Source organism: Oncorhynchus masou, chromosome 32 (assembly GCF_036934945.1).
Source record: "Oncorhynchus masou masou isolate Uvic2021 chromosome 32, UVic_Omas_1.1, whole genome shotgun sequence".
NCBI classification, from domain to species: domain Eukaryota; kingdom Metazoa; phylum Chordata; class Actinopteri; order Salmoniformes; family Salmonidae; genus Oncorhynchus; species Oncorhynchus masou.
Genome location: NC_088243.1, coordinates 52,997,017 through 53,022,057, shown reverse-complemented (window position 1 = coordinate 53,022,057; position 25,041 = coordinate 52,997,017). Strand labels below are relative to the sequence as shown.

The window sequence follows — 25,041 nt, the reverse complement described above, 5'->3', positions numbered from 1 at the left end:
AATTGGACAGGAGAAGTACTCCAGATATAACAAACTGACCCCAGCCCCCCGACACATAAACTACTGCAGTATAAATACTGGAGGCTGAGACAGGAGGGGTCAGGAGACACTGTGGCCCCACCCGAGGACACCCCCGGACAGGGCCAAACAGGAAGGATATAACCCCACCCACTATGCCAAAGCACAGCCCCCACACCACTGGAGGGATATCTTCAACCACCAACTTACCATCCTGAGACAAAGCTGAGTATAGCCCGCAAAGATCTCCGCCACGGCACAACCCAAGGGGGGGGCGCCAACCCAGACAGGATGACCACATCAGTGAATCAACCCACTCAGGTGACGCACCCCCTCAGGGACGGCATGAGAGAGCCCCAGCAAGCCAGTGACTCAGCCCCTGTAATAGGGTTAGAGGCAGAGAATCCCAGTGGAAAGAGGGGAACCGGCCAGGCAGAGACAGCAAGGGTGGTTCGTTGCTCCAGAGCCTTTCCGTTCACCTTCCCACTCCTGGGCCAGACTACACTCAATCATATGACCCACTGAAGAGATGAGTCTTCAGTAAAGACTTAAAGGTTGAGACCGAGTTTGCGTCTCTGACATGGGTAGGCAGACCGTTCCATAAAAATGGAGCTCTATAGGAGAAAGCCCTGCCTCCAGCTGTTTGCTTAGAAATTCTAGGGACAATTAGGAGGCCTGCGTCTTGTGACCGTAGCGTACGTGTAGGTATGTACGGCAGGACCAAATCAGAGAGATAGGTAGGAGCAAGCCCATGCAATGCTTTGTAGGTTAGCAGTAAAACCTTGAAATCAGCCCTTGCTTTGACAGGAAGCCAGTGTAGGGAGGCTAGCACTGGAGTAATATGATCAAATTTTTGGTTCTAGTCAGGATTCTAGCAGCCGTATTTAGCACTAACTGAAGTTTATTTAGTGCTTTATCCGGGTAGCCGGAAAGTAGAGCATTGCAGTAGTCTAACCTAGAAGTGACAAAAGCATGGATTAATTTTTCTGCATCATTTTTGGACAGAAAGTTTCTGATTTTTGCAATGTTACGTAGATGGAAAAAGCTGTCCTTGAAATGGTCTTGATATGTTCTTCAAAAGAGAGATCAGGGTCCAGAGTAACGCCGAGGTCCTTCACAGTTTTATTTGAGATGACTGTACAACCATTAAGATTAATTGTCAGATTCAACAGAAGATCTCTTTGTTTCTTGGGACCTAGAACAAGCATCTCTGTTTTATCCGAGTTTAAAAGTAGAAAGTTTGCTGCCATCCACTTCCTTATGTCTGAAACACATGCTTCTAGCGAGGGCAATTTTGGGGCTTCACCATGTTTCATTGAAATGTACAGCTGTGTATCATCCGCATAGCAGTGAAAGTTAACATTATGTTTTCGAATAACATCCCCAAGAGGTAAAATATATAGTGAAAACAACAGCGGTCCTAAAACGGAACCTTGAGGAACACCGAAATTTACAGTTGATTTGTCAGAGGACAAACCATCCACAGAGACAAACTGATATCTTTCCGACAGATAAGATCTAAACCAGGCCAGAACTTGTCCGTGTAGACCAATTTGGGTTTCCAATCTCTCCAAAAGAATGTGGTGATCGATGGTATCAAAAGCAGCACTAAGGTCTAGGAGCACGAGGACAGATGCAGAGCCTCGGTCCGATGCCATTAAAATGTCATTTACCACCTTCACAAGTGCCGTCTCAGTGCTATGATGGGGTCTAAAACCAGACTGAAGCATTTCATATACATTGTTTGTCTTCAGGAAGGCAGTGAGTTGCTGAGCAACAGCCTTGTCTATGATTTTTGAGAGGAATGGAAGATTCGATATAGGCCGATAGTTTTTTATATTTTCTGGGTCAAGGTTTGGCTTTTTCAAGAGAGGCTTTATTACTGCCACTTTTAGTGAGTTTGGTACACATCCGGTGGATAGAGTGCACTCTGTATCCCTTCACCTCAAGGTCCACCATAGCTGCAGCTACAATGACACACACTGACTCACTCCTTCTATTTTTACACGACAGTAACTTAAATTACACTTAAGGTATAGCTCAATGAAGGTAGAATATTCTTTTTGGGGGGAGATTTGACGTCCCCCCCCCAATCAACAACGTGTAAAAGTGAGTCAGCGATTACGACTAGACTAGCTCCATCCCTCTCTCCCTCCGTCCCATCCAGACCCGAGGCCTCTCTAGGCAGGCAGGCAGCAGCAGCCAAGCCAAGCCCCAGTCCCAGACCCAGGCAGTGCTGTGTGTGTTATTGTTGGAGCAGACCTCAGACTTCATTACCTTCCATTAGTGTCTTAATTCTCTGTTTCTTTTTCATCTGGGGTGCAATTCATGCCTTTGCAGATATCATCTCTCAGGCCTTAGATTAAAGGGGAGGGGAGGGGAGGGGAGGGAGGGAAGCAGGGAGGGAGGGAGGGAAGCAGGGAAGGAGGGAGGGAAGCAGGGAGGGAGGGAGACTCAGGCCAAGAACAATATTATGTGGCTGATCTTTAACTCCTGTTTTTCTGCATCTCTTATTATGATTAAATGTTTACTGTAATAATGGTTGAATTTCGACCCGCCAGGCAAGGCAGCTGGGGGAGAGATTTGGGAAGTGGTGGCGCAATTATCAGATTCCCCCTCCACTTTGGGCTTCATTTATAGAGTTCTACTTTCAAAGGGGCCGAGTAAATTCTGGCAGTGTTGCCGGGTTGTGAGATGTCTATCACAAACCATTTCCACCCTCCACCCTCCCCTCTCGAGCTACTCCTCTAATGTGAATGGGACGGCTCTTAAAATAGTGCTGAGAGTAAAGAGTAAGTGGAGTCACCCATCTGACTTAGTCTTATTTACTCTCTCTGTCTCCCCCCCCTCTCACTCTCTCCTTCCCTCTCTCTCCCTCCACCCCCCTGCCCTCTTTCTCCCTCTTTCTTTCTCCCTTTCTCTCTCTCTCTCTCTCTCTCTCTCTCTCTCTCTCTCTCTCTCTCTCTCTCTCTCTCTCTCTCTCTGCAGGCACTGAGGAGAATGTGTGTTTTCCGGTGTCTCGCTGCCCAGAGTCGTGCACATGCTCAGACACAGTGGTGCGCTGCAGTAACCGGGGGCTGCGCACTCTGCCCAAAGGCATCCCCAAGGACACCACTGAGCTGTGAGTCCCATGCACACACACACACACGCACACACACACACACACACACACACACACACACACACACACACACACACACACACACACACACACACACACACACACACACACACACACACACACACACACACACATACCATATATACCTTTCTCTCTCTCTAACACACACACACACACACACACACACCATATATACCTTTCTCTCTCTCTAACACACACACACCACCTCTAACACACACACGCCTGGGTCTGGCGTTCCTCACTATTATCCAGAGTATAGGTCATCCTCGGGGCTGAAATCAAACATGTTTCAGAAGGACAATTCAATAGTTTCATGTCAGAAATAGATGGGACAGATGTTTAACCCGTCGGTTGAGAAGGATGCTGTGTCTGCCAGGAGGCCGGGTGAGGCCGGGTAGCTCCAGAGTTGAAGGTCAGGGAGGCATGCCGTCGGGGGATACAGGGGGAATTCGTCATCACCAAACGGCTCAGTGTTCTGGGAGACGGAAAAGGGCACACAGCCACTGACAGACACTGCTGCATTAACACCACACTGCCTGGCCACTTTACCATCACACCTTAGAGGACGAAGTGGAGGGATGGAGGGTGGGGTGGAGAGAGAGAGAGAGAGGGAAAGAGAGAGGTGGTGGAGGCATAAAGAGAGAGAGATAGTGGAGAAAGATGAGCGAGGGAGAAAAGGGGAGCGAGAGAAAGTGAGAGAGATGGTGGAGGAGTAGAGAGAGGGAGATGATAGATAGTGCAATGGCCGGGGAAAGGAGAGAGGGAGGAGAAAAGACAAACGGCGAAGCAGTAACAGGGTCTATGAGAGCCAGTCGGGACCCCTGACAGCTAACACATCTGCTGTTCCTCATCCGACAGACTATTAGACCCTCTCTCTCTCTCTACCTACCCTCTCTCTCTCTCTCTACCTACCCTCTCTCTCTCTCTCTCTACCTACCCTTTCTCTCTCTCTCTCTACCTACCCTCTCTCTCTCTCTCTCTACCTACCCTCTCTCTCTCTCTCTACCTACCCCCTCTCTCTCTCTCTCTCTACCTACCCTCTCTCTCTCTCTCTCTCTCTACCTACCCTCTCTCTCTCTCTCTCTCTACCTACCCTCTCTCTCTCTCTCTACCTACCCTCTCTCCCTCTCCCTCTCTCTCTCTCTCCCTCTCTCTACCTACCCTCTCTCTCTCTACCTCCTCTCTCTCTCTCTCTCTCTCTACCTACCCTCTCTCTCTCTACCTACCCTCTCTCTCTCTCTACCTACCCTCTCTCTCTACCTACCCTCTCTCCCTCTCTCCCTCTCTCTCTCTCTCTCTCTCTCTACCTACCCTCTCTCTCTACCCCCCCCCTCTCTCTCTCTCCCTCTCTCTCTCTCTCTCTCTCCCCCTCTGTCTCGTTGAAGAACACAGCTTACCCATACACACAAGCTTACCCATACACACACTCTCACCAATACACCCCCCTACACACACTCTCACCAATACACATCCCTACACACACTCTCACCAATACACATCCCTACACACACTCTTACCCATAAACACAGCTTACCCATACACGCACTCTTACCCATACACACACTCGCACCAATACACACCCCTACACACACTCTCACCAATACACACCCCTACACACACTCTCATCCATACACACCCCTACAGGCTCCCTTACCCATAAACACAGCTTACCCATACACGCACTCTTACCCATACACGCACTCTTACCCATACACACACTCTCACCAACACACAGCCCTACACACACTCTCATCCATACACACCCCTACAGGCACTCTCACCTCCACACACTCTCCCTACCCATTACAGGAAAGGCCTCCTTCCTCCAGCCTTGGCATAGCCCTGATTATCTATTGATTCGCTGTGTACCTGATGCTACATCATTCCTTTGTGGATGAGCTGTTCCATAAATATGCTCTTCCATGAATCAGGATATAACCAAGGGATTTATAGTGATTGGGTGATGTTGAAGTGGTGGAGTGTATGTCTGCGTGTTTGATATAACCCCAGGATCTAATGCCTTCACCTCCCTCCTCATTTCAGATACATGGAAGGGAACCTTCTGATGTCCATCCCCAGAGAACTGTCCACACTTAAGCAACTGTCTCTTGTGTATGTATCGTGTCTATTCCAAGTCAAATCACAAGTTAAATCATTGTATATTCCTCGCTGTTCATTGGTCCTGCATAATGTTCACAAATGCCAAAACAATCTCAATTGTTTTGAGATATTTTGCAGCAGAGGATATTGTGTATTATTTACTGAAACATTGAAACTAACCATTTGGGTTTGTGTCAAGGCGAGACAGTTCTGTGTTGTCTCTGTGGACTTTAAAGGTGTTTCTCAGCTCTGGTTCTTCCCTGAAGTGACCTTGCGTCCTGTTGTGTGTTTGGTATCACATAGAGACTTAAGCAACAACAGCATCAGCACTGTGGCCTCCATGACCTTCAGCAACATGACTCAGCTCGCCACTCTGTGAGTTACCATGACGACGCGCCACGGCCGACCGGCTGTCTGGCCACACCGGGCTGGACACAGTGGCCTTAGTCACTTTTATAGTCGTATAAAACACACTCACATATACACACACACACACACACACACACACACACACACACACACACACACACACACACACACACACACACACACACACACACACACACTGTGTTATGTTCCCATCAGTTTGAATTATAACTGTCTCCTCTCTTTTGAATGACAGGATCCTGAGTTACAACCAGATTCGCTGTATCCAAGTACACGCATTTGATGGCCTTAAATCTCTGCGTCTCCTGTGAGTGTTACTCCTTCCTTTCTCCTCTCTACTTTCTTCCCCCCTTTCCTCTGCCTCTCTTTTACCCTTTCCTCTGCCTCTCTTCCCCCTTTTCCTCTGCCTCTCTTATCCCCTTTCCTCTGCCTCTCTTCCCCCCTTTCCTCTGCCTCTCTTCCCCCCTTTCCTCTGCCTCTCTTCCCCCCTTTTCTCTGCCTCTCTTCCCCCTTTCCTCTGCCTCTCCTCCCCCCTTTCCTCTGCCTCTCTCCATTCCCTTTCCTCTCGTCTCCCCCTCTTCCCTCTCTCCTATCCTCTCCTCTCCCTTTCGTCTCCCTCTTCTTCACCTCTGCTTCTCTTCTTCCCCCATTCCTCCTCCCCTCCGCCCAGTGTGCAGTGTGATAAATGGGCCCCCTGCCTCCCTGCCTCCCTGTCATCCATCTTCCCCTCCTCCCCCGGCTCCAAAACAACTCCAAATAAATAAAACATAGAAAACAGAAGCTAAACGCTCTTTCTTCTTCTCTATTGCTTCCTCTGGGCTGTTAAGATGGAGCTGAAAACACTGCTTATTAACTTGGGCCAGGAGGTGACTGTTGGAACACAACAGTCTACAGGTACACATCAGGGCCTGGGCTAGGAGAGCCCCACAGGGCCATCAGGCCCCCAGTTCATAGATATAGGGATGGAGCGAAAGAGAGAGGGTAGGAGAGAGAGAGAGAGAGAGAGAGAGAGAGAGAGAGAGAGAGAGAGAGAGAGAGAGAGAGAGAGAGAGAGAGAGAAAGAGAAAGAGAAAGAGAAAGAGAAAGAGAAAGAGAAGAGAAAAGAGACAGAGAGAAAGAAAGGGGCAGAGAGAAAGAGAGAGAGCAGAGACCAATCCTCATATATTTCCTGTATAATAACTCAAGTTCCCTGCTAACCTGATCGGGATTCTTCCCAGCAGTCAGTCTATAAAGTGTAGTCCAGCACCAGTCCCAATCTCTGGCTCTATTAGAAGGGATTTGCCTCCAGGAGTAATCTCTCTCCCGCTCGCTCTCTCTCTCTCTCTCTCCCGCACTCTCTCTCTGTCTCTCTCTCTCTCCCTCCCGCTCTCTCTCTCCTGCTCTCGCTCTCTCTCTCTCTCCCACTCTCTCCCGCTCTCTCCCGCTCACTCTCTCTCGCCCGCTCTCTCTCCCTCTCCTGCTCTCTCCCTCTCTCCTCCCTCTCCCGCTCACTCTCTCTCTTTCTCTCTCCCTCTCACTCCCTCTCTCTTTCTCTCTCTCCCACTCACTCTCCCGCTCTCTCCCGCTCTCTCTCTCCCTTTCCTGCTCTCTCCCTCTCCCACTCTCTCCCGCTCACTCTCTCTCCCGCTCTCTCTCTCTCCCTCTCCCGCTCACTCTCTCTCTCCCTCTCCCTCTCTCCCTGTCCTGCTCTCTCCCTCTCTCCTCCCTCTCCCACTCTCTCTCCCGCTCACTCTCTCTCTTTCTCTCTCCCACTCACTCTCTCTCTCTCTCCCACTCACTCTTCCACTCTCTCTCTCCCTTTCCTGCTCTCTCCCTCTCTCTCTCTCCCTCTCCCGCTCTCTCCCGCTCACTCTCTCTCCCGCTCTCTCTCTCTCCCTCTCCCGCTCACTCTCCCTCTCCCGCTCTCTCCCTCTCCCGCTCTCTCTCTCCCATTCCTGCTCTCTCCCCCTCTCTCTCTCCCGCTCACTCTCTCTCTCGCTCTCCCTCTCTCTCGCTCTCCCGCTCTCTCTCTCTCTCTCTCTCTCCCGCTCCCTCTTCCGCTCTCTCTCTATCTCTCTCTCTCTCTCTCCCTCTCCTGCTCTCTCCCTCTCCCTCTCTCTCTCTTTACTCCGGCCTACCTAGTCACCAGTTGCCAGGCAGCCATCATTGTCACTTGTTCATTACCCAGAATCTCCCCGGGGTGCGTCTGGCAGAGGCTGAAAGGCGTAGGACTGTCTGTCCTGTGGGTTGGTGGGCTGGTGGGTTCTATTGCTGTCAGGCCCTCTGGATCCCCTCTGACTGTGGCAGGCCTGTGGGTGGCGGCTGGGGCCCTAGGGCTTGCGGGACAGGGAAATCACTTCACAGAGCTGGCATGCCACGCAGTGTGGGTGTGGAGGGGGGGGGTGTAAGTGTGGTGCGTGCGTGTGTATTATGTGTCAGTGTGTGTGGTGCATGTGTCTACTGTGTGTGTGTGTGTGTGTGTGTGTGAGACGGCTAATGGAATGTGAACCCAGACAGAGGCAGACACACCACCACTGCCCACTGCATTCACACGGCAGGGCCTTGAAAGGGTTAGCAACATGCTAAAGGTCTGGAGCCTGGGGACCCTCCGGGTGTGGAGAAACAATGAGAGGGCTTGATGTCCATCAGCCATCACCCCCATCGCTGACACTCTTCTTGTTTTCAATCTCTTTCAGGACTCTCCACGGAAATGACCTTTCAACTATACCAGAGGGAGCCTTCAACCATTTGACATCTCTGTCTCATCTGTGAGTGTGATAGTAGTGTGTGGTCTTCCACAATAGTAATATAGTCACACACACGACACACACACACACACACACACACACACACACACACACACACACACACACACACACACACACACACACACACACACACACACACAGTAGAGCAGTTTTGTGTTGGGAGCGCCAAGAGAACAGCGTGGGCCCCACAGGAAGCCATTTTATAACCACGAAGAGGCATACATCACGTGGCTCCTCTTGTTACTTTCTCTCTGGTTCCTGCCTCTCGTTTTAAGTAGCAATACTGTAGTTTGGGTGTTCTGCACTGAAAGAGACTTGAGAGACGGAAGAAGTTTAACCAAAAAAATATGGGATACTAGACATGAACGAAGATCCTCTGTTTTATTAAAGGCAATGAAAGTTCAAGGCAAACGTTTTTTCTTTTTTAAATGTATGAATTGGCTTTGTGCTACTGGTTATGTGCACGCCAGACCAGTGCGTGTTGACAGACTGTCTGTATGTACATATGCCTGCCTGCACCATATACTCTTGCACTTCCATATGTGACCACTAGATGCATAACTCCTATATCTCGCTGTTTCCCAGGGCTTTGGGTGCCAACCCCCTGTATTGTAACTGTGACCTGCGCTGGCTGTCCCAGTGGGTGAAGGCTGGCTTCAAGGAGCCTGGCATCGCCCGCTGTACTGGACCACCTGACATGGCCGACCGCCTGCTGCTCACCACGCCCCTCAACCGCTTCCAGTGCAAAGGTGAGACGCATTGTCAACACTGGCTGTCACAGCTCCATCCTCTCACCTCCTCCATCTGCTACTTGTGTTTCTCCTCCTCACTTCGCTCCCCTACTTCTCCTCTTCCTGTACCCCTCCCTCTCTCCTTCCCCCTCCTCCCCTGCCTCTCCTCCTCCTTCTCCCCCTCTCACCCTCTCCTTTCTTCCTCCCTTCTCGTCCTCCCTCCCTTGCCCCTTCTCTCCCTCTCCCCTCTTACCGCCACCTTTCCTCCCCCCTTCTCTCCCTCTCCCCTCTTACCGCCACCTTTCCTCCCCCCTTCTCTCTCTCCCCCTTCTCTCCCTCTCCCCTTCTCTCCCTCTCCCCTCTTACCGCCACCTTTCCTCCCCCCTTCTCTCCCTCTCCCCTCTTACCGCCACCTTTCCTCCCCCCTTCTCTCCCTCTCCCCTCTCACCCTCTCCTTTCCTCCCCCCATCTCTCCCTCTCCCCTCTCACCCTCTCCTTTCCTCCCCCATCTCTCCCTCTCCCTCTCACCCTCTCCTTTCCTCCCCCCATCTCTCCCTCTCCCCTCTTACTGCCACCTTTCCTCCCCCCTTCTCTCCCTCCCCTCTTACCGCCACCTTTCCTCCTCCCTTCTCTCCCTCCCCCTTCTCTCCCTCTCCCCTTCTCTCCCTCTCCCCTCTTACCGCCACCTTTCCTCCCCCCTTCTCTCCCTCCCCCTCTTACCGCCACCTTTCCTCCCCCCTTCTCTCCCTCTCCCCTCTCACCCTCTCCTTTCCTCCCCCTTCTCTCCCTCCCCCATCTTACCGCCAACTTTCCTCTCCCCTTCTCTCCCTCTCTCCTCTTACCGCCACCTTCTCTCCTCCCCCTTCTCTCCCTCCCCCTTCCTCCCTCCCCCCTTCTCCCTCCCCTCTTACCTCCACCTCCCCCCCCTCTTACCCCTCCCACCTTTCCTCCCCCTTCTCTCCCTCTCCCCTCTCACCCTCTCCTTTCCTCCCTCCTTCTCTCCCTCCCCCCTCTTACCGCCACCTTTCCTCCCCCCTTCTCTCCCTCTCTCCTCTTACCGCCACCTTTCCTCCCCCTTCTCTCCATCTCCCCTCTTACCGCCACCTTTCCTCCCCCTTCTCTCCCTTCCCCCTCTTACCGCCACCTTTCCTCCCCCCTTCTCTCCCTCCCCCCTCTACCGCCACCTTTCCCCTCTCCCCTCTCACCCTCTCCCTTTCCTCCCCCTTCTCTCCCTCCCCCTCTTACCGCCACCTTCCTCCCCCTTCTCTCCCTCCCCCTCTTACCGCCACCTTTCCTCCCCCTTCTCTCCCTCCCCCTCTCACCCTCTCCTTTCCTCCCCCCTTCTCTCCCTCTCCCCTCTCACCCTCTCCTTTCCTCCCCCTTCTCTCCCTCCCCCCTCTCACCCTCTCCTTTCCACCCCCTTCTCTCCCTCCCCCTCTTACCGCCACCTTTCCTCCCCCTTCTCTCCCTCCCCCTCTTACCGCCCCTCTTCCTCCCCCTTCTCTCCCTCCCCCCTCTTACCGCCCCTTTCCTCCCCCTCCCTCCCTCCCCTCTCACCCTTTCCTCCCCCTTCTCTCCCTCCCCTCACCCTCTCCTTTCCTCCCCCCTTCCCTCTCCCTCCCCCTCTTACCCTCTCCTTTCCTCCCCCTTCTCTCCCCCTCTCACCCTCTCCTTTCCTCCCCCTTCTCTCCCTCTCCCCTCTCCCCTCCTCCTCCCCCTCCCCCCCCCTCTCACCCTCCCCTCCCTCTCCCTCTCACCCCCTCTCCTTTCCACCCCCTTCTCTCCCTCCCCCTCTCCTACCGCCACCTTTCCTCCCCCTTCTCTCCCTCCCCCTCTTACCGCCACCTTTCCTCCCCCTTCTCTCCCTCCCCCCTCTTACCGCCACCTTTCCTCCCCCCTTCTCTCCCTCTCTCCCTCTCCTCTCTAAAGGGGAGTGAGCCCAGTTGCCACATATTTCTGCCCTCTATAACCACGCATGCCAATTAACGCTGATCTGGGATTTATCTGAGATTAAGGCAGATTAAGGTTTATTAAATGTGGATAAGGAAGGTCTTAAAATAGTGCGAAGAGAAAGAGTGAGTGGAATCGCACCGTGTGACTCACTCTCTCAATCTTTCTTCTTTAATATCTCCCTCGCTCTTTGTCGCTCTTGTCCTCTCTTTCTCTCAATCGCCCTCTCCCTCTCTCCCCCTGTCCCCCTCTCTGTATTTCTTTGCCTCCCTCTACATCTCTCTCGATCTCCCTCTCTATCTCCCTATCTGTTGGTGTCTGCCTCTCTCTACGTCCCTCCCTCCCTCTCTCTCTCTCTCCCCATATCTCACCCTCTCTATTTTTCTCTCCCCCCCTCTCTCTCTCTCTTAGGTCCAGTGGATCTAAATCTGATGGCAAAGTGTGCCCCCTGTCTTGCCAGCCCCTGTCTGAACAATGGCACATGTGCCAGCGATGTTAGTGGCTCCTACCACTGCACCTGTCCCATTGGCTACAAAGTGAGTGCACAGCCCCCCCCCCCCCCCCCCACACACACACACACACACACAAACGCAACCACGACCTGGAGAAATGCAACAGTTGGTTTGCGTGTAATTATTGAGGGGAGATTGAACAGGGTTACAATAACTGGTAAAAGGCTGTCTTCTGGAAAAACTCACACAAATCCACCCAAGGGTAAAATAGCGTTCAAATATCCAGCAGATGGGTGTGTGCGTGCCTGTGTGCGTGTCTGTGTACCTGGCGGGTGTGTGTGTGTGTGTGTTTTAATGTCCCCACTGTGTTGTGTGCTGTTGGTTTGTCTAATCATTAGCCTTTTGTTTGGTTATGGGATTCCTGTCAGTGTCCTGCTCCACAGACACAGATACAAACTTAACCTCGAGCCCTCTACAGGGACAAAGCCCCTGGCCTTGCTTTTTAATTAAAATCTTAATGCTTGCGTGTGTGTGTGTGTGTGTGCGTGTGTGTGTGCGTGTGCGTGTGCGTGTGTGTGTGTTTGTGTGGGTGGGTGGGTGGGTGGGTGGGTGCGTGTTGTTTTCTGTCGGCCTCCACTGGGCTTAAATGAATTAAAACGTGTGAGGAGAATGAGAAGCTGAGCGAGAGAGAGAGAGAGAAGAAGAGGAAAAGAAAAAACAAGCGTCCGTATGGCGTCTTTGATCAGAGGAAGTGGGCGTCACGGTGGCGGTGGTTTCAAATTCAAACAGGGAGCCAGTGTCTCTGAGGGACATGCATGGCGGCCGCGTGTGGAAAGGATACAGCTTCATGATATAGCTACAATTCCCTCTATAGTGTGCTACTTTTAACCAGGGTTTGTAGGGCTCTGGTTTAAAGTAGTGCCCTATGTAGGGAATGGGGTGCCATTTGGGACGCAGCATGTCTCTTCCTACGCTGCTGCTGTATGTGACTGTGGACTTAAGGGTTTTGAATGGCACATGGCACTATACTGTAACACACACACACACACACACACACACACACACACACACACAGTGATAGACAGTCTAACACCTCTCTCCCTCCCTCCCAGGGTCAGAACTGTGAGATAGCCATCAACGCCTGCATCAGTTTCCCCTGTGCCAGCGGAGGGACCTGCCACCTGATGCCAAGCCAAGTGGAACAGTTCAGGTACACACCGATGACCTCTCTGACCATCACTACCCTACCGACATGCAGTCATGGAACCATACTGGGCCCACACTTCCCTCTCTATGCTCCAAAAGGGAACCTATTTCCTGTCTAGTGGGTACAGCCAGAGGAGTAGCGGGCAGTCAGCAGTGGTGTTTCAGTGTGTGAGTGACACCGTGAGATCCCATGGCTCTGTAGAGCTGGAGGCAGATGACTCTCTCTTCTCTCTTTCGTCTTCCACTGTTTGGCCTCTTTAAACGCCAACCAACCGCCCGACCCCAGGTTTACCCCAGCTCCCTGCCTCATTAATGACACACCTCAGTGATCCAGCCAGTCCCTCTGGAGAACTGCTTAAAGAAATCAAAGGCGCTCCTCTCCTCTGAGTTTTCTTCTACTTCTTTCTTTTCAACCAGCAGCCACTGGCCTTCAGAGGAAGACAGGCGCTTGATGAAGCTACCCGTCTCAGCTCAGTAACGCTCATCTCACCCTCCTCTGCCCACTCGCCTGACGCGGCGCACACATGATGCCAGCCTGGCTGATGCGAGAGAGTGAGAGAGAGAGAGAGAGTGTGAGAGAGAGAGAGAGAGAGAGTGTGAGAGAGAGAGAGAGAGAGAGAGAGAGAGAGAGAGAGAGAGAGAGAGAGAGAGAGAGAGAGAGAATGCAAGCGAGACTCAGAGCCAGTGGTGCCTGAGTCAAAGGGTACGGTCTCAATCGGTCTACCAATTCCAGACATGACATTTAGGTATAGCTTGATGAATGCCCTTCCACGTAGGATCAAACAGGGACCCACGTCTAATTGAAATTATTGAATCCACAGACAGACCTGATTACATTTTCAAATGCCACTGGAGTTCTACCTTTGTTGTTATTCCCATTAAAGTGCAGGTTTTATACCAGGTCTTAGGCTTTCAAAGGGCATTAGTCACTAATAGAGGGGCCAGAGACAAAGAGCAGAGGGCATCTGGAGAGTGGATTTGACAAGTGGAAAGAAACCCAGTACACTTCCCCGACTCAGTGTGGAGGGTAGAGAGGGTGTACCCAGTATGGTTCTGTGACTCTGGCTGTGTCTGAGATGGCCCCCTATTCCCTAATTCTCGAGCTAACTATCTAACTGTGCCCCCTATCGCCTCTCTCTCCTCTCCCCTCCCCTCGGCAGCTGTGCGTGTCCACCTGGCTACGAGGGTCTACAGTGTGAGGTGAACCCAGATGACTGTGAGGACAATGACTGTGAGAACAACTCCACCTGTGTGGATGGCATCAACAACTACACCTGCGTCTGCCCCCCCAACTACACAGGTACTGGACACACACACACGCGCACTGAACTCTACTCTGTGGAGACGAGCCACACCATGAGCATACATTGGCTTCTCATCCACTTGTTGTGCTTCTCTAATACATTCTAATACACATTTTTTTTAGCGAGTCAACCACATCAAGATAAAAGTCTGCTTAAACATAGACGAAACTCCAAACCCCTCTGCTCTGAAATTGCATTTAAAGCAATTGTGAGTCATTTAGTTATTTATCAAATCAACCAAAGAGTAATTTTTCCGCTCGCCTATAATGGACTGTTTTTTCAGCATTGACCTGAAACTGCTCTTTGTAGATGACATTGCAGTCACGTTGGAGCAAAGAGGCAAAGAGGGGGTAGGAATCCCTTGGGGGGGGCGGGGGGCCTGCCTGCACAGTCCAGTGAGTTCTGCCCAATCGCTGACAGTGCAATTCCGAGTGCAGGCAGCCAGTTCTGGTGAGAGAGACGGAGAGAAGTTTTCCCACTGTCTCTCTGCCAGGCTGTGGCCTCTCTCTCTCTGCAGTGCACACGGCAGGCAGGCGAGGCGGGCAGCTCCCCGGTCGGGCATCATGGGCCGTCACCCGCCATCGCCTGCCTGACTCAGGCGTCACAGGGGAGGGAGGGTGCTGATCTGTGCAGCTGCTCCAACGCACATCGACCCTGTCATTAACGCTGCACGCCTAATTGTAGGCCTCGCCGTGCCGTGTCCGTCCCAGTCCCAGCCTACCCTGGGACCAGAGCAAAGAACACAGAGTGCCTGTATGGGGCAATGAGGCTAGAGGCTGGCAGTAGAGGGACATCCAGCAGCCAGGCTGCTACACATACTGCCCCCTCAGTGTGGGCATATGGGCACCTGGGCTGGCGGTGGGCAGCGCCAAGCGGCCCTGTGAAGCAGCAGCCACAGCCCGACTCTAGGGGAAGTCCGCAAGCTAACCCAGCAATTAGGCCTCCTTTAAACTAACTGTTTGTCCTCCTTCTCATTCCGCCCTTATCCATCCATCCAGCCATCCACACAGAGCAGTTTTATTTGGCTGCTTCCTATTTTAAACCAGCACAAGCAAGACTGTGTGTGTGTGTGTGTGTGTGTGTGTGTGTGTGTGTGTGTGTGTGTGTGTGTGTGTGTGTGTGTGTGTGTGTGTGTGTGTGTGTGTGTGTGTGTGTGACTACATGGATATAGTCTAGAGCAAGGGTTCTCAATTGAATTCAGCTGTGGGATTTTTTTATTTAGCAGGTTGGTTGGGGGGGCACAGTTCTAAATCGTTTGTACATTGCAAATTGACCACAAGAAGCCTAAACAGTTATAGTATTTGACCAAAAATATATAATTTCAAACCTTGATTACATTGGGGTAGGATCACTTATGCCTCTCTATTATGTGCGTGGGAATACTTGGGAACAGATTTCCTCAATTAAAATCACTTTGAGCTGATTTCCTGGTTATTTTATGTCTAACAACAAAACAAAACATAAAAAGCTTTTTTTTTTTATTTTTTTTTTTTAAAAAGCTTGGGGGTCCAAATAAATTCTGACCCATGGACCTATTGAGGAACCCAGGACTAGAAGGAGAGAGAGTGTCTCACTGGCCTGCATCACATGACCAATAGGAACATGATGTTAGGGAGGGAGAGAGTAGTAGAAGGAGGGGGTGGCTAGGTGGCTGTCCAATTGGCATGTTGCTTGACCTTCTGATGCAGTTTTTATTTTATTTACATTTATTTAACTAGGCAAGGCAGTCCAAAACAAATTGTTATTTTCAATGACAGCCTACTGGGGCAAAACAACAGATTTTTAACTTATCAGCTCAGGGATTTGATCTTGCAACCTTTCGGTTACTAGTCCAGCACTCTAACCACTAGGCTACCCTGCCGCACCTCACAGTGCAGCGTGAGATGATCAGTCTCTGCTGACTATCTCCTCACCGCTGTTCTCCTCGGTTCTCTCAGCGACAGGGCAGAGGGGGTGGACGTGGCCTCCATCTGGCGTGTGTGTGTGTGTGTGTATCTGGGTTAAGTGTTCTGGACCTTCTGGTTATCAGAACCATGAGACACAGTGACATCTATAAACGATCCTCCTCTCTCTCTTTCTTCCTTTACAAGCTGACAGATATGATATGGGAAAAGGTCAGTCTCTCTCTCTCCACACACCTTCTCTGGGTTTATTTTTCCTGTTTCCTCTGTAAAACTAAAACTGCAAGCTAAACGGAAAATGATTTCTTTTTCATATTGAATAGAGTGCATATCAACTCTCGTTTTGCCACTGACTTTCAGTTTTCCGTACCAATCGAAACCAGTGCCAGGCCTGTAGCAATGAAAACAGGCAGACACAGACACATTGTGACAGCTCCCCACAGAGCACCATCGAAGCCCAATTGGAGTGAATTTCCCCTGTAGAGTGGCGGCTGCTGGGACGCTGGCAGACTTCCCCAGGGCCCCACCATGAGGCTGCCGGATGAGGGAGAGGCAGAGGAAACAGACCTGGCAGTAGATAGAGAGAGAAGAGGAGAGAGAGAGAAGAGGAGGGAGGGAGGGAGGGAGGGAGGGGGGGAGGGAGGGAGGGAGGGAGGGAGGGAGGGAGGGAGGGAGGGAGGGAGGGAGGGAGGGAAATATCTCTCAGGGGCCAGGCTGTGGAGTGTCTGCATCTACTCTCCCTCAGCCCAGCCGCAGACAAACTCAGAGAGGCTTTGTACTGGGAGGGAGGGAGGGAGGGAGGGAGGGAGGGAGGGAGGGAGGGAGGGAGGGAGGGAGGGAGGGAGGGAGGGAGGGAGGGAGGGAGGGAGGGAGGGAGGGAGGGAGGGAGGGAGGGAGTCAGTCAGTCAGTCAGTCAGTGTAAAGTAAAGGAGGAGAGGTCTTGTTCTGTGAAAGCCTGGCTGAGCCCCAGCAGCCCCCCTGTTAGAGGAGGGGATCTAGTCAAGCAGGTGGACAGGGACAGAGGGTTTATTGAACCGGGACACTTGGCCAGGCAGTGATTTAGTGGATTCAGATGGGGCCTCATCTGGGCAGCCACAGCCCTGTATTCCATGCAGATTACAGCACAATATAGTACATGTGTTTCAAGTTTGCACGGCTAATACCCTGAGCAAGACAACCCCCAACTCCCCCTGTATGGGAGACCAGGCAGGCCGGCAGTAGAAACAAGACCCAACTGTTGAATGCTGAGAAAGCCATGATGGTGCTTTGGGGAGTCATCATAATACAATGGGACCAATCAAAAAACACTCTTAAAAAAACATTACTCACGATCCTAGGCTTGTAAATATGCAATGCACTAGAATATCACTAAGTCAAATGAAGACATACGTTAGCTAGTGTGTGTATGTGGAAGAATGAAGCTTAGGCGATGATCTCACAGTCTCTGTATTATCTTTCCCACTGTGTGTGTGTGTGTGTGTTTTCCCAGGGGACCTATGTGAGGAGGTGGTGGCCCCCTGTATGCAAGGCTTCGACCCCTGCCAGCATGACTCCAAATGCATCCCCCTCACCAAAGGCTTCAGGTAAGTGACCGGCAGCTGTCCGAGGGGGCGGGACTAATCAAGTTCAAAGGTCACCGGTAGCAACCCACCGGAAGTGACCCGTGTCTGGTGGAGTCGTCAGGACAACCTGTTGTGTTCTGTTCCTGCACCGTCTTAATATCCTGTTCTTTTCATGACTTAGGAACAAGGAACAAACTGAAGTTGAGTTGGCTGTGCTGTGCTGTTTAAAGTCACACTTGTAGCAGACTACTGCAGTAAAACAGTTTTCCTATGTCAGGAAGAGAGTTCAGTAACAGTTGGGAAAGGTCATACGTTAGGAAGACGGACTGTTCAGTGGCAGTTGTTAAAGGTGAAGTAATAGAGGGTGTTCAGTCACAGCTAAGCGTCAATACGCCAGAAGGATGACAGAGGGAATGCAGTTGAGAGAGTTCAGTGGCAGTTGGCAGAGAGAGAGTGAGTTTTTTCCTTCGCAACATTGTGTGCCTTTGTGTCCTGTGCGGGTGTCAGGTGTGAGTGCTTGCCCGGCTACGTGGGCCAACACTGTGAGCAGGACTACAACGACTGTCTGGAGAACAAGTGTCAGCATGGGGCCCAGTGCGTGGACGCAGTCAACGGGTACACCTGCGTGTGTACGGAGGGCTTTAGGTGAGTCCACATTCAGCACCGACTGAACTCATTGTAGAGACTCAGTGCCGCAACAGCGTCACGCCATCTGTGGAGGGCGCCGGCGCACTCACGCACAAACCCACACACACACAGATAAGCAGACTGTGAGGAGCTTCAGATGGTACTTTGTTTTCCTCTATTTGGCTGTCTAGTCTGAGGCCTGCGGTACTGGGTGGTGCGGAGCGGTGGTGTGATGAGGCAGATGAAGCTCCATATGGCTAATTATAGCGCAAAGTGTGGGACGGGCCTGTGGATGGGATCTGGGGGGAAAGATTCATGATGCATCACTGTCTCTGTCTGCCGACGAACAGCAGGATCTATGAAACAACGTGGCCGCCACCTTTTTGTTTGACGTAGAGAGTCTCTCTTATGATGTTATGTGTCAGGGGCAGTCATACATATACTGTGTGTGTGTGTGTGTGTGTGTGTGTGTGTGTGTGTGTGTGTGTGTGTGTGTGTGTGTGTGTGTGTGTGTGTGTGTGTGTGTGTGTGTGTGTGTGTGTAATCATAATGGGAGAGACCATAGTGGAGTGTGTTTGTGTGGCAGCTTGATTGAGTGTGATATTAACAGACTGTCTCTGTGTTCCTGTAGTGGTCTATTCTGCGAGAACCCTCCTCCTATGATCCTGCTGCAGACCAGCCCATGTGACCAGTCAGAGTGTCAGAATGATGCCCAGTGTCTAGTGGTGGAAGGGGAGCCTGTGTGTCGCTGCCTGCCAGGCTTCACCGGAAACAAGTGCCACAAGATCGTCACCGTCCACCTTTTGGGCAAAGGGACCTACCTGGAGCTGCCCAGCGTCAAGATACGCAACTCTGTCCACATATCCCTACAGGTACTGTACCAACCTTAACCCCTGACCCCTAACTCTGCCCACATCTCCTGACAAATACTGTACCAACCTTAACCCCTGACCCCTAACTCTGTCCACATCTCCCTGCAGGTACTATACCACCCCTAACCCCTGACCCCTAACTCTGCCCACATCTCCCTACAGGTAATATACCACCCCTGACCCCTAACTCTGCCCACATCTCCCTACAGGTAATATACCACCCCTAACCCCTGACCCCTACCTCTGCCCACATCTCCCTACAGGTACTATACCACCCTTGACCCCTAACTCTGCCCACATCTCCCTACAGGTACCGTACCACCCCTAACTCTGCCCACATCTCCCGACAAATACTGTACCAACCTTAACCCCTAACCCCTAACTCTGCCCACATCTCCCTACAGGTACTATACCACCCCTGACCCCTAACTCTGCCCACATCTCCCTACAGGTAATATACCACCCCTGACCCCTAACTCTGCCCACATCTCCCTACAGGTAATATACCACCCCTAACCCCTGACCCCTACCTCTGCCCACATCTCCCTACAGGTACTATACCACCCCTGACCCCTAACTCTGCCCACATCTCCCTACAGGTAATATACCACCCCTAACCCCTAACTCTGCCCACATCTCCCTACAGGTAATATACCACCCCTGACCCCTAACTATGCCCATATCTCCCTACAGGTACTGTACCACCCCTAACCCCTAACTCTGCCCACATCTCCCTACAGGTACTGTACCACCCCTAAGCAGCAACAATACTGGCTGTCACATCTCCATCCTCTCCTCTCCTCCATCTTCTGCTCTCCTCTCTGTACTCCTCCCTCTCCCCCTCTCACTCGCATCTCCCCCTCTCCTTTCCTCCTCCTCTCCTCTCCTCTCCCACTGCCCCTCCTCCTCCCTCTGCTTCTCCACCCCTTCCCTCTCACCCTGTCTCCTCCTTCCTGGGTTCGAGCCTTGGCAAAAGCCGAATCAGGAGGTATTGGTACCCGATAAATAAGCAGCATGACATCCTTTACACTAGCAGCCGAGTAGCCTAGCTATTATCTCCCTATAACTGATCATCCTTCCCATTACGTCAAACTGTAAACTATAAAGTTGATGAGGGCTAGTGTGTTTTACACACTATCCCCCATCATTGCAGTACTTAAAGTATAGAATGTAGCACCCTTGGGAAAGGTATAAGAGGGATAATTTTTTCAGGGGCTGGTATAACAAACTATCCCTCTCTAGCTCGCTCTCTGTCTGCGTCCGGAATGGCACACTATTCCCATACAGTGCACTACTTTTTACCAGCACCCTATGGGCCCTGTAGTGCACTCAGTATGGACTAGAGTGGCATTTGGGATGCAGACTCTGTGTTATTGGGGCTCTCAGCCAGCCGTGTGGCATCCGATCCACCAACAGCCACCACAGGGACGGTTGGATGGTGACATTATTAGAATGTCACCTTTTGTTCACTAGCATGAAATAATGTGTCTCAGGGGGGATATGTATTATGGTAATAGAGTGTCGGCGTGGTGACTGTTATCAGCCCAATCACTAGGAGTGAGTCACAGCCGCCGGATCGCTTCTTACCTCCAAATGAGCTCATGTGCTCGTTGGCGAGGGGGCACGCTAATGTTAATGAAAAAGACTGTGGTAAAAATAGAACTGTTGGGCTTAGCCTATGTGCTAAAGGTGGCTTTTGTACGTAGTTAGATACATGGGCAAGTGCAAATGCAGCTTGCCAATGTCTATCAATCAATCAAATGTATTTATAAAGCCCTTCTTACATCAGCTGATGTCACAAAGTGCTGTACAGACACCCAGCCTAAAACCCCAAACAGCAAGCAATGCAGGTGTAGAAGCACGGTGGCTAGGAAAAGCTCCCTAGAAAGGCCAGAACCTAGGAAGAAACCTAGAGAGGAACCAGGCTATGAGGGGTGCCAAGTCCTCTTCTGGCTGTGCCGGGTGGAGATTGTAACAGTACATGGCTAAGATGTTCAAATGTTTATAGATGACCAGCAGGGTCAAATAATAATAACCACAGTGGTTGTCGAGGGTGCAACAGGTCAGCTCCTCAGTAGTCAGTTGGCTTTTCAGAGCCGATCATTCAGAGTATCTCTACCGCTCCTGCTGTCCCTAGAGAGTTGAAAACAGCAGGTCTGGGACAGGTAGCACATCCGGTGAACAGGTCAGGATTCCATAGCCGCAGGAAGAACAGTTGAAACTGGAGCAGCGGCACGGCCAGGTGGACTGGGGACAGCAAGGAGTCATCAGGCCATGTATCAAGATGATGCCTGGAAATCGAAAGCAGTGTTCGGTTAGTCGTCTACCGCAGTTCTAAATACGTTACACGATGCAACTTGGGGAAAAATATTTGAAGTTCCTTAAAATAGAAAGTACCGTTTTCAAATAAAAGACGCTTTGAGTTGTGAGCCACGCTGTAGTGCAGACTAAGTAAAGTAAACTTCCCCAATGCCATATGTTTTCATTTCAAATAGAGGAGCTTCAGTAGAATAGTAACCCTAAGTGTTTAGGTACAGATTATTTTCCTCCCTTTTGGAAAGAATGCTATTGGCCCCACTGAGCGAGAGAGGGACCACACGTGGGAAAAAGCCCTCTTATACCTTTAATTGATATCCAACACCTGGCTTTTTCCAGCATGTGGTCCCTCTCTCGCTCAATGGGGCCAATAGCAGCAGCAGCTCATGTCACATGGTTCTCGTGTCAGTGCCAAACCAAGCCCAAGCCAGTGAAAACTCCATTGAATCCTGCTGGACTCTGGGAAAGGCCTCCACTCTCCATAAATTCACCTCTGTCTGTCTGTCTGTCTGTCTGTCTGTCTGTCTGTCTGTCTGTCTGTCTGTCTGTCTGTCTGTCTGTCTGTCTGTCTGTCTGTCTGTCTGTCTGTCTGTATCACTGGCTCTGAACCTCGCTTGCATTCTCTCAATTCAATTTTCAATTCAAGGGGCTTTATTGGCATGGGAAACGTGTTAACATTGCCAAAGCAAGTAAGGTAGATAAAAAATTAACAGTAGACATCACACATACAGAAGTTTCAAAACAATAAAGACATTACAAATGTCATATTATATATATACAGTGTTTTTACAATGTACAAATGGTAAAGGACACAAGATAAAATAAATAAGCATAGATATGGGTTGTATTTACAATGGTGCGTGTTCTTCACTGGGTGCCCTTTTTTCGTGGCAACAGGTCACAAATCTTGCTGCTCTGATGGCACACTGTGGAATTTCACACAGTAGATATGGGAATTTTTCAAAATTGGATTTGTTTTCGAATTCTTTGTGGATCTGTGTAATCTGAGGGAAATATGTCTCTCTAATATGGTCATACATTGGGCAGGAGGTTAGGAAGTGCAGCTCAGTTTCCACCTCATTTTGTGGGCAGTGAGCACATAGCCTGTCTTCTCTTGAGAGCCATGTCTGCCTACGGCGGCCTTTCTCAATAGCAAGGCTATGCTCGCTGAGTCTGTACATAGTCAAAGCTTTCCTTAATTTTGGGTCAGTCACAGTGGTCAGGTATTCTGCCGCTGTGTACTCTCTGTTTAGGGCCAAATAGCATCTCTCTCTCTCTCTCTCTCTCTCTCTCTGTCTGTCTGCATCACTGGCTCTGAACCTCGCTTGCATTCTCTCTCTCTCTCTCTCTCTCTCTCTCTGTCTGTCTGTCTGTCTGTCCGTCTGCATCACTGGCTCTGAACCTCACTTGCATTCTCTCTCTCTCTCTCTCTCTCTGTCTGTCTGTCTGTCTGTCCGTCTGCATCACTGGCTCTGAACCTCACTTGCATTCTCTCTCTCTCTCTCTGTCTGTCTGTCTGCATCACTGGCTCTGAACCTCGCTTGCATTCTGTCTGTCTGTCTGTCTGTCTGCATCACTGGCTCTGAACCTCGCTTGCATTCTGTCTGTCTGTCTGTCTGTCTGTCTGTCTGTCTGTCTGTCTGTCTGTCTGTCTGCATCACTGGCTCTGAACCTCGCTTGCATTTTCTCTCTCTCTCTCTGTCTCTCTCTCTGTGCTGCAGCTAGGGCTCGGACCGTATTACCAAGTCATGATGGCAGTCAAATTCCTTGTGACCTTTAAGATCACGGTAATTAGGCTTCTCCAAGCTCTGATGCTGCCGATGGTCATTAATAGCCTACTAAACTTGCTAACTGCCTGGTACTCAGCACTCTATTGTCCCTCTAATCACTAACATCAATGCAAATGTGATCGAAAACCTAATCAAACACTTCATGGGAGCCCATGAGCTCATGTTAAGCAACATTTCTATAGACCAGACAATACACATTGAAAAAAAGTGTTGATGACTTCTATTAAAAAAAGGAGGATCCCATCAGCTTTCTATAGGCTAGGCCTACTATATTTATTTCTCAACTTTCCTAATATTAAGCACATTGCTTCTCTTTCCAACAGCCTACCTGGCTGGCATGAAAATGAACCATGGGAAAAGCGTCCTACATTCGTTATTTAAGTGCATCGATGAAAATGAACCATGGGAAAAGCGTCCTACATTCGTTATTTAAGTGCATCGATGACATGTATTTTTTCCCTGCCGCCACTTCGAGACGGGTGCATCAAAACAAATTTCACACATATATTGTTCAGTATATACAGTTGAAGTCGGAAGTTTACATACAGTGTGGCAAAAAAGTATTTAGTTAGCCACCAATTGTGCAAGTTCTCCCACTTAAAAAGATGAGAGAGGCCTGTAATTAAATTTCCGACTTCAACTGTATAAAGACAAGATTAAATGAAAAATCGTCTGATGGGTCACAATATTGAACTATCACTGAAAAAAATACTTTTTTTTACGACTTTTTCAAATCATAGTCGCACCTCATGTAGCCTAGCCCTTAGGCCTATATGTTTTGATAAGGTTTGCATCACAACTAATGTGACCAAATAACTTCTTAAAATTAAGCACATTAATCCTTTATAATAAAGGCATTACATTCATAATCACATTTGCGGTCACTTTTGAGAATGGTGTTTTCACGCTAATTGATTGCATTTTGGAACATTCACGCTTATAGTCTACTGTCGTGTATCCATTGCTGCGCTTACAGACCCCAGGTCTCACAACCATAAAGGGCATTGGGTTCTATAACTGATTCAAGTATTTTTAGCCAGATCCTAATTGGTATGTCGAATATTATGTTCCCTTTGATTGCAAAGAAGGCCCTTCTTGCCTTGTCTCTCAGATTGTTCACAGCTTTGTGGAAGCTACCTGTGGCGTTGATGTTTAGGCTGAGGCATGTATAGTTTTTTTATATGCTATAGCAGTGTCGAGATGGAATTTGTATTCGTTGTCCTGGCAACTGACCTTTTTTGGAACACCATTATTTTTTTGTCTTAGTGAGATCTACTGTTAGGGCCCAGGTCTGACAGAATCTGTGCAGAAGATCTAGGTGCTGCTGTAGACCTTCCTTGGTTGGGGACAGAAGCACCAGATCATCAGCAAACAGTTGACATCCGATTCTAGTTGGCCGGGGCCGGGTGCTGCAGACTGTTCTAGTGCCCTCACCAATGCAATGATATATATGTTGAAGAGGGTTGGTCTTAAGCTGCATCCCTGTCTCGCCCCCCAGCCCTGTGGAAAGAAATGTGTGTGATTTTTGCCAATTTTAACCGCACACTTGATGTTTGTGTACATGGATTTTATAATGTCGTATGTATTTCCCCAAACACCACTTTCCATCAATTTGTATAATAGACCCTCATGCCAAATTGATTAGAAAGCTTTTTTGAAATCAACAAAGCATGACAAGATTTTGCCATTTATTTTGGTTTGTTTGTTTGTCAATTAGGGTGTGCAGGGTGAATACGTGGTCTGTCGTAAGGACATTTGGTAAAAAGCCAATTTGACATTTGCTCAGTACATTGTTTTCACTGAGGAAATGTATAAGTCGGCTGTTAATGATAATGCGGAGGACTTTTCCAAGGTTGCTGTTGACACAGATCCCACAAATCCCCCGGTAGTTATTGGGGTCAAATTTGTCTCCACTTTTGTGGATTGGGGTGTTCAG

General features: G+C 50.2%; 1 protein-coding gene across 1 annotated transcript in view; it reads left to right on the top strand.

The window, feature by feature from the left end:
* Positions 1 to 25,041, top strand: part of LOC135526196 (slit homolog 3 protein-like) — a 214,525-nt gene that overhangs the window by 178,789 nt on the left and 10,695 nt on the right. The window contains exons 21-32 of the mRNA XM_064954354.1: positions 3,007 to 3,139; positions 5,204 to 5,272; positions 5,564 to 5,635; positions 5,883 to 5,954; positions 8,323 to 8,394; positions 8,980 to 9,143; positions 11,487 to 11,611; positions 12,640 to 12,737; positions 13,894 to 14,033; positions 17,428 to 17,521; positions 18,008 to 18,145; positions 18,759 to 18,999. Of these exons, the coding sequence (XP_064810426.1) occupies positions 3,007 to 3,139; positions 5,204 to 5,272; positions 5,564 to 5,635; positions 5,883 to 5,954; positions 8,323 to 8,394; positions 8,980 to 9,143; positions 11,487 to 11,611; positions 12,640 to 12,737; positions 13,894 to 14,033; positions 17,428 to 17,521; positions 18,008 to 18,145; positions 18,759 to 18,999 (1,418 nt within the window). The remainder of the gene's footprint in view (positions 1 to 3,006; positions 3,140 to 5,203; positions 5,273 to 5,563; positions 5,636 to 5,882; positions 5,955 to 8,322; positions 8,395 to 8,979; positions 9,144 to 11,486; positions 11,612 to 12,639; positions 12,738 to 13,893; positions 14,034 to 17,427; positions 17,522 to 18,007; positions 18,146 to 18,758; positions 19,000 to 25,041) is intronic.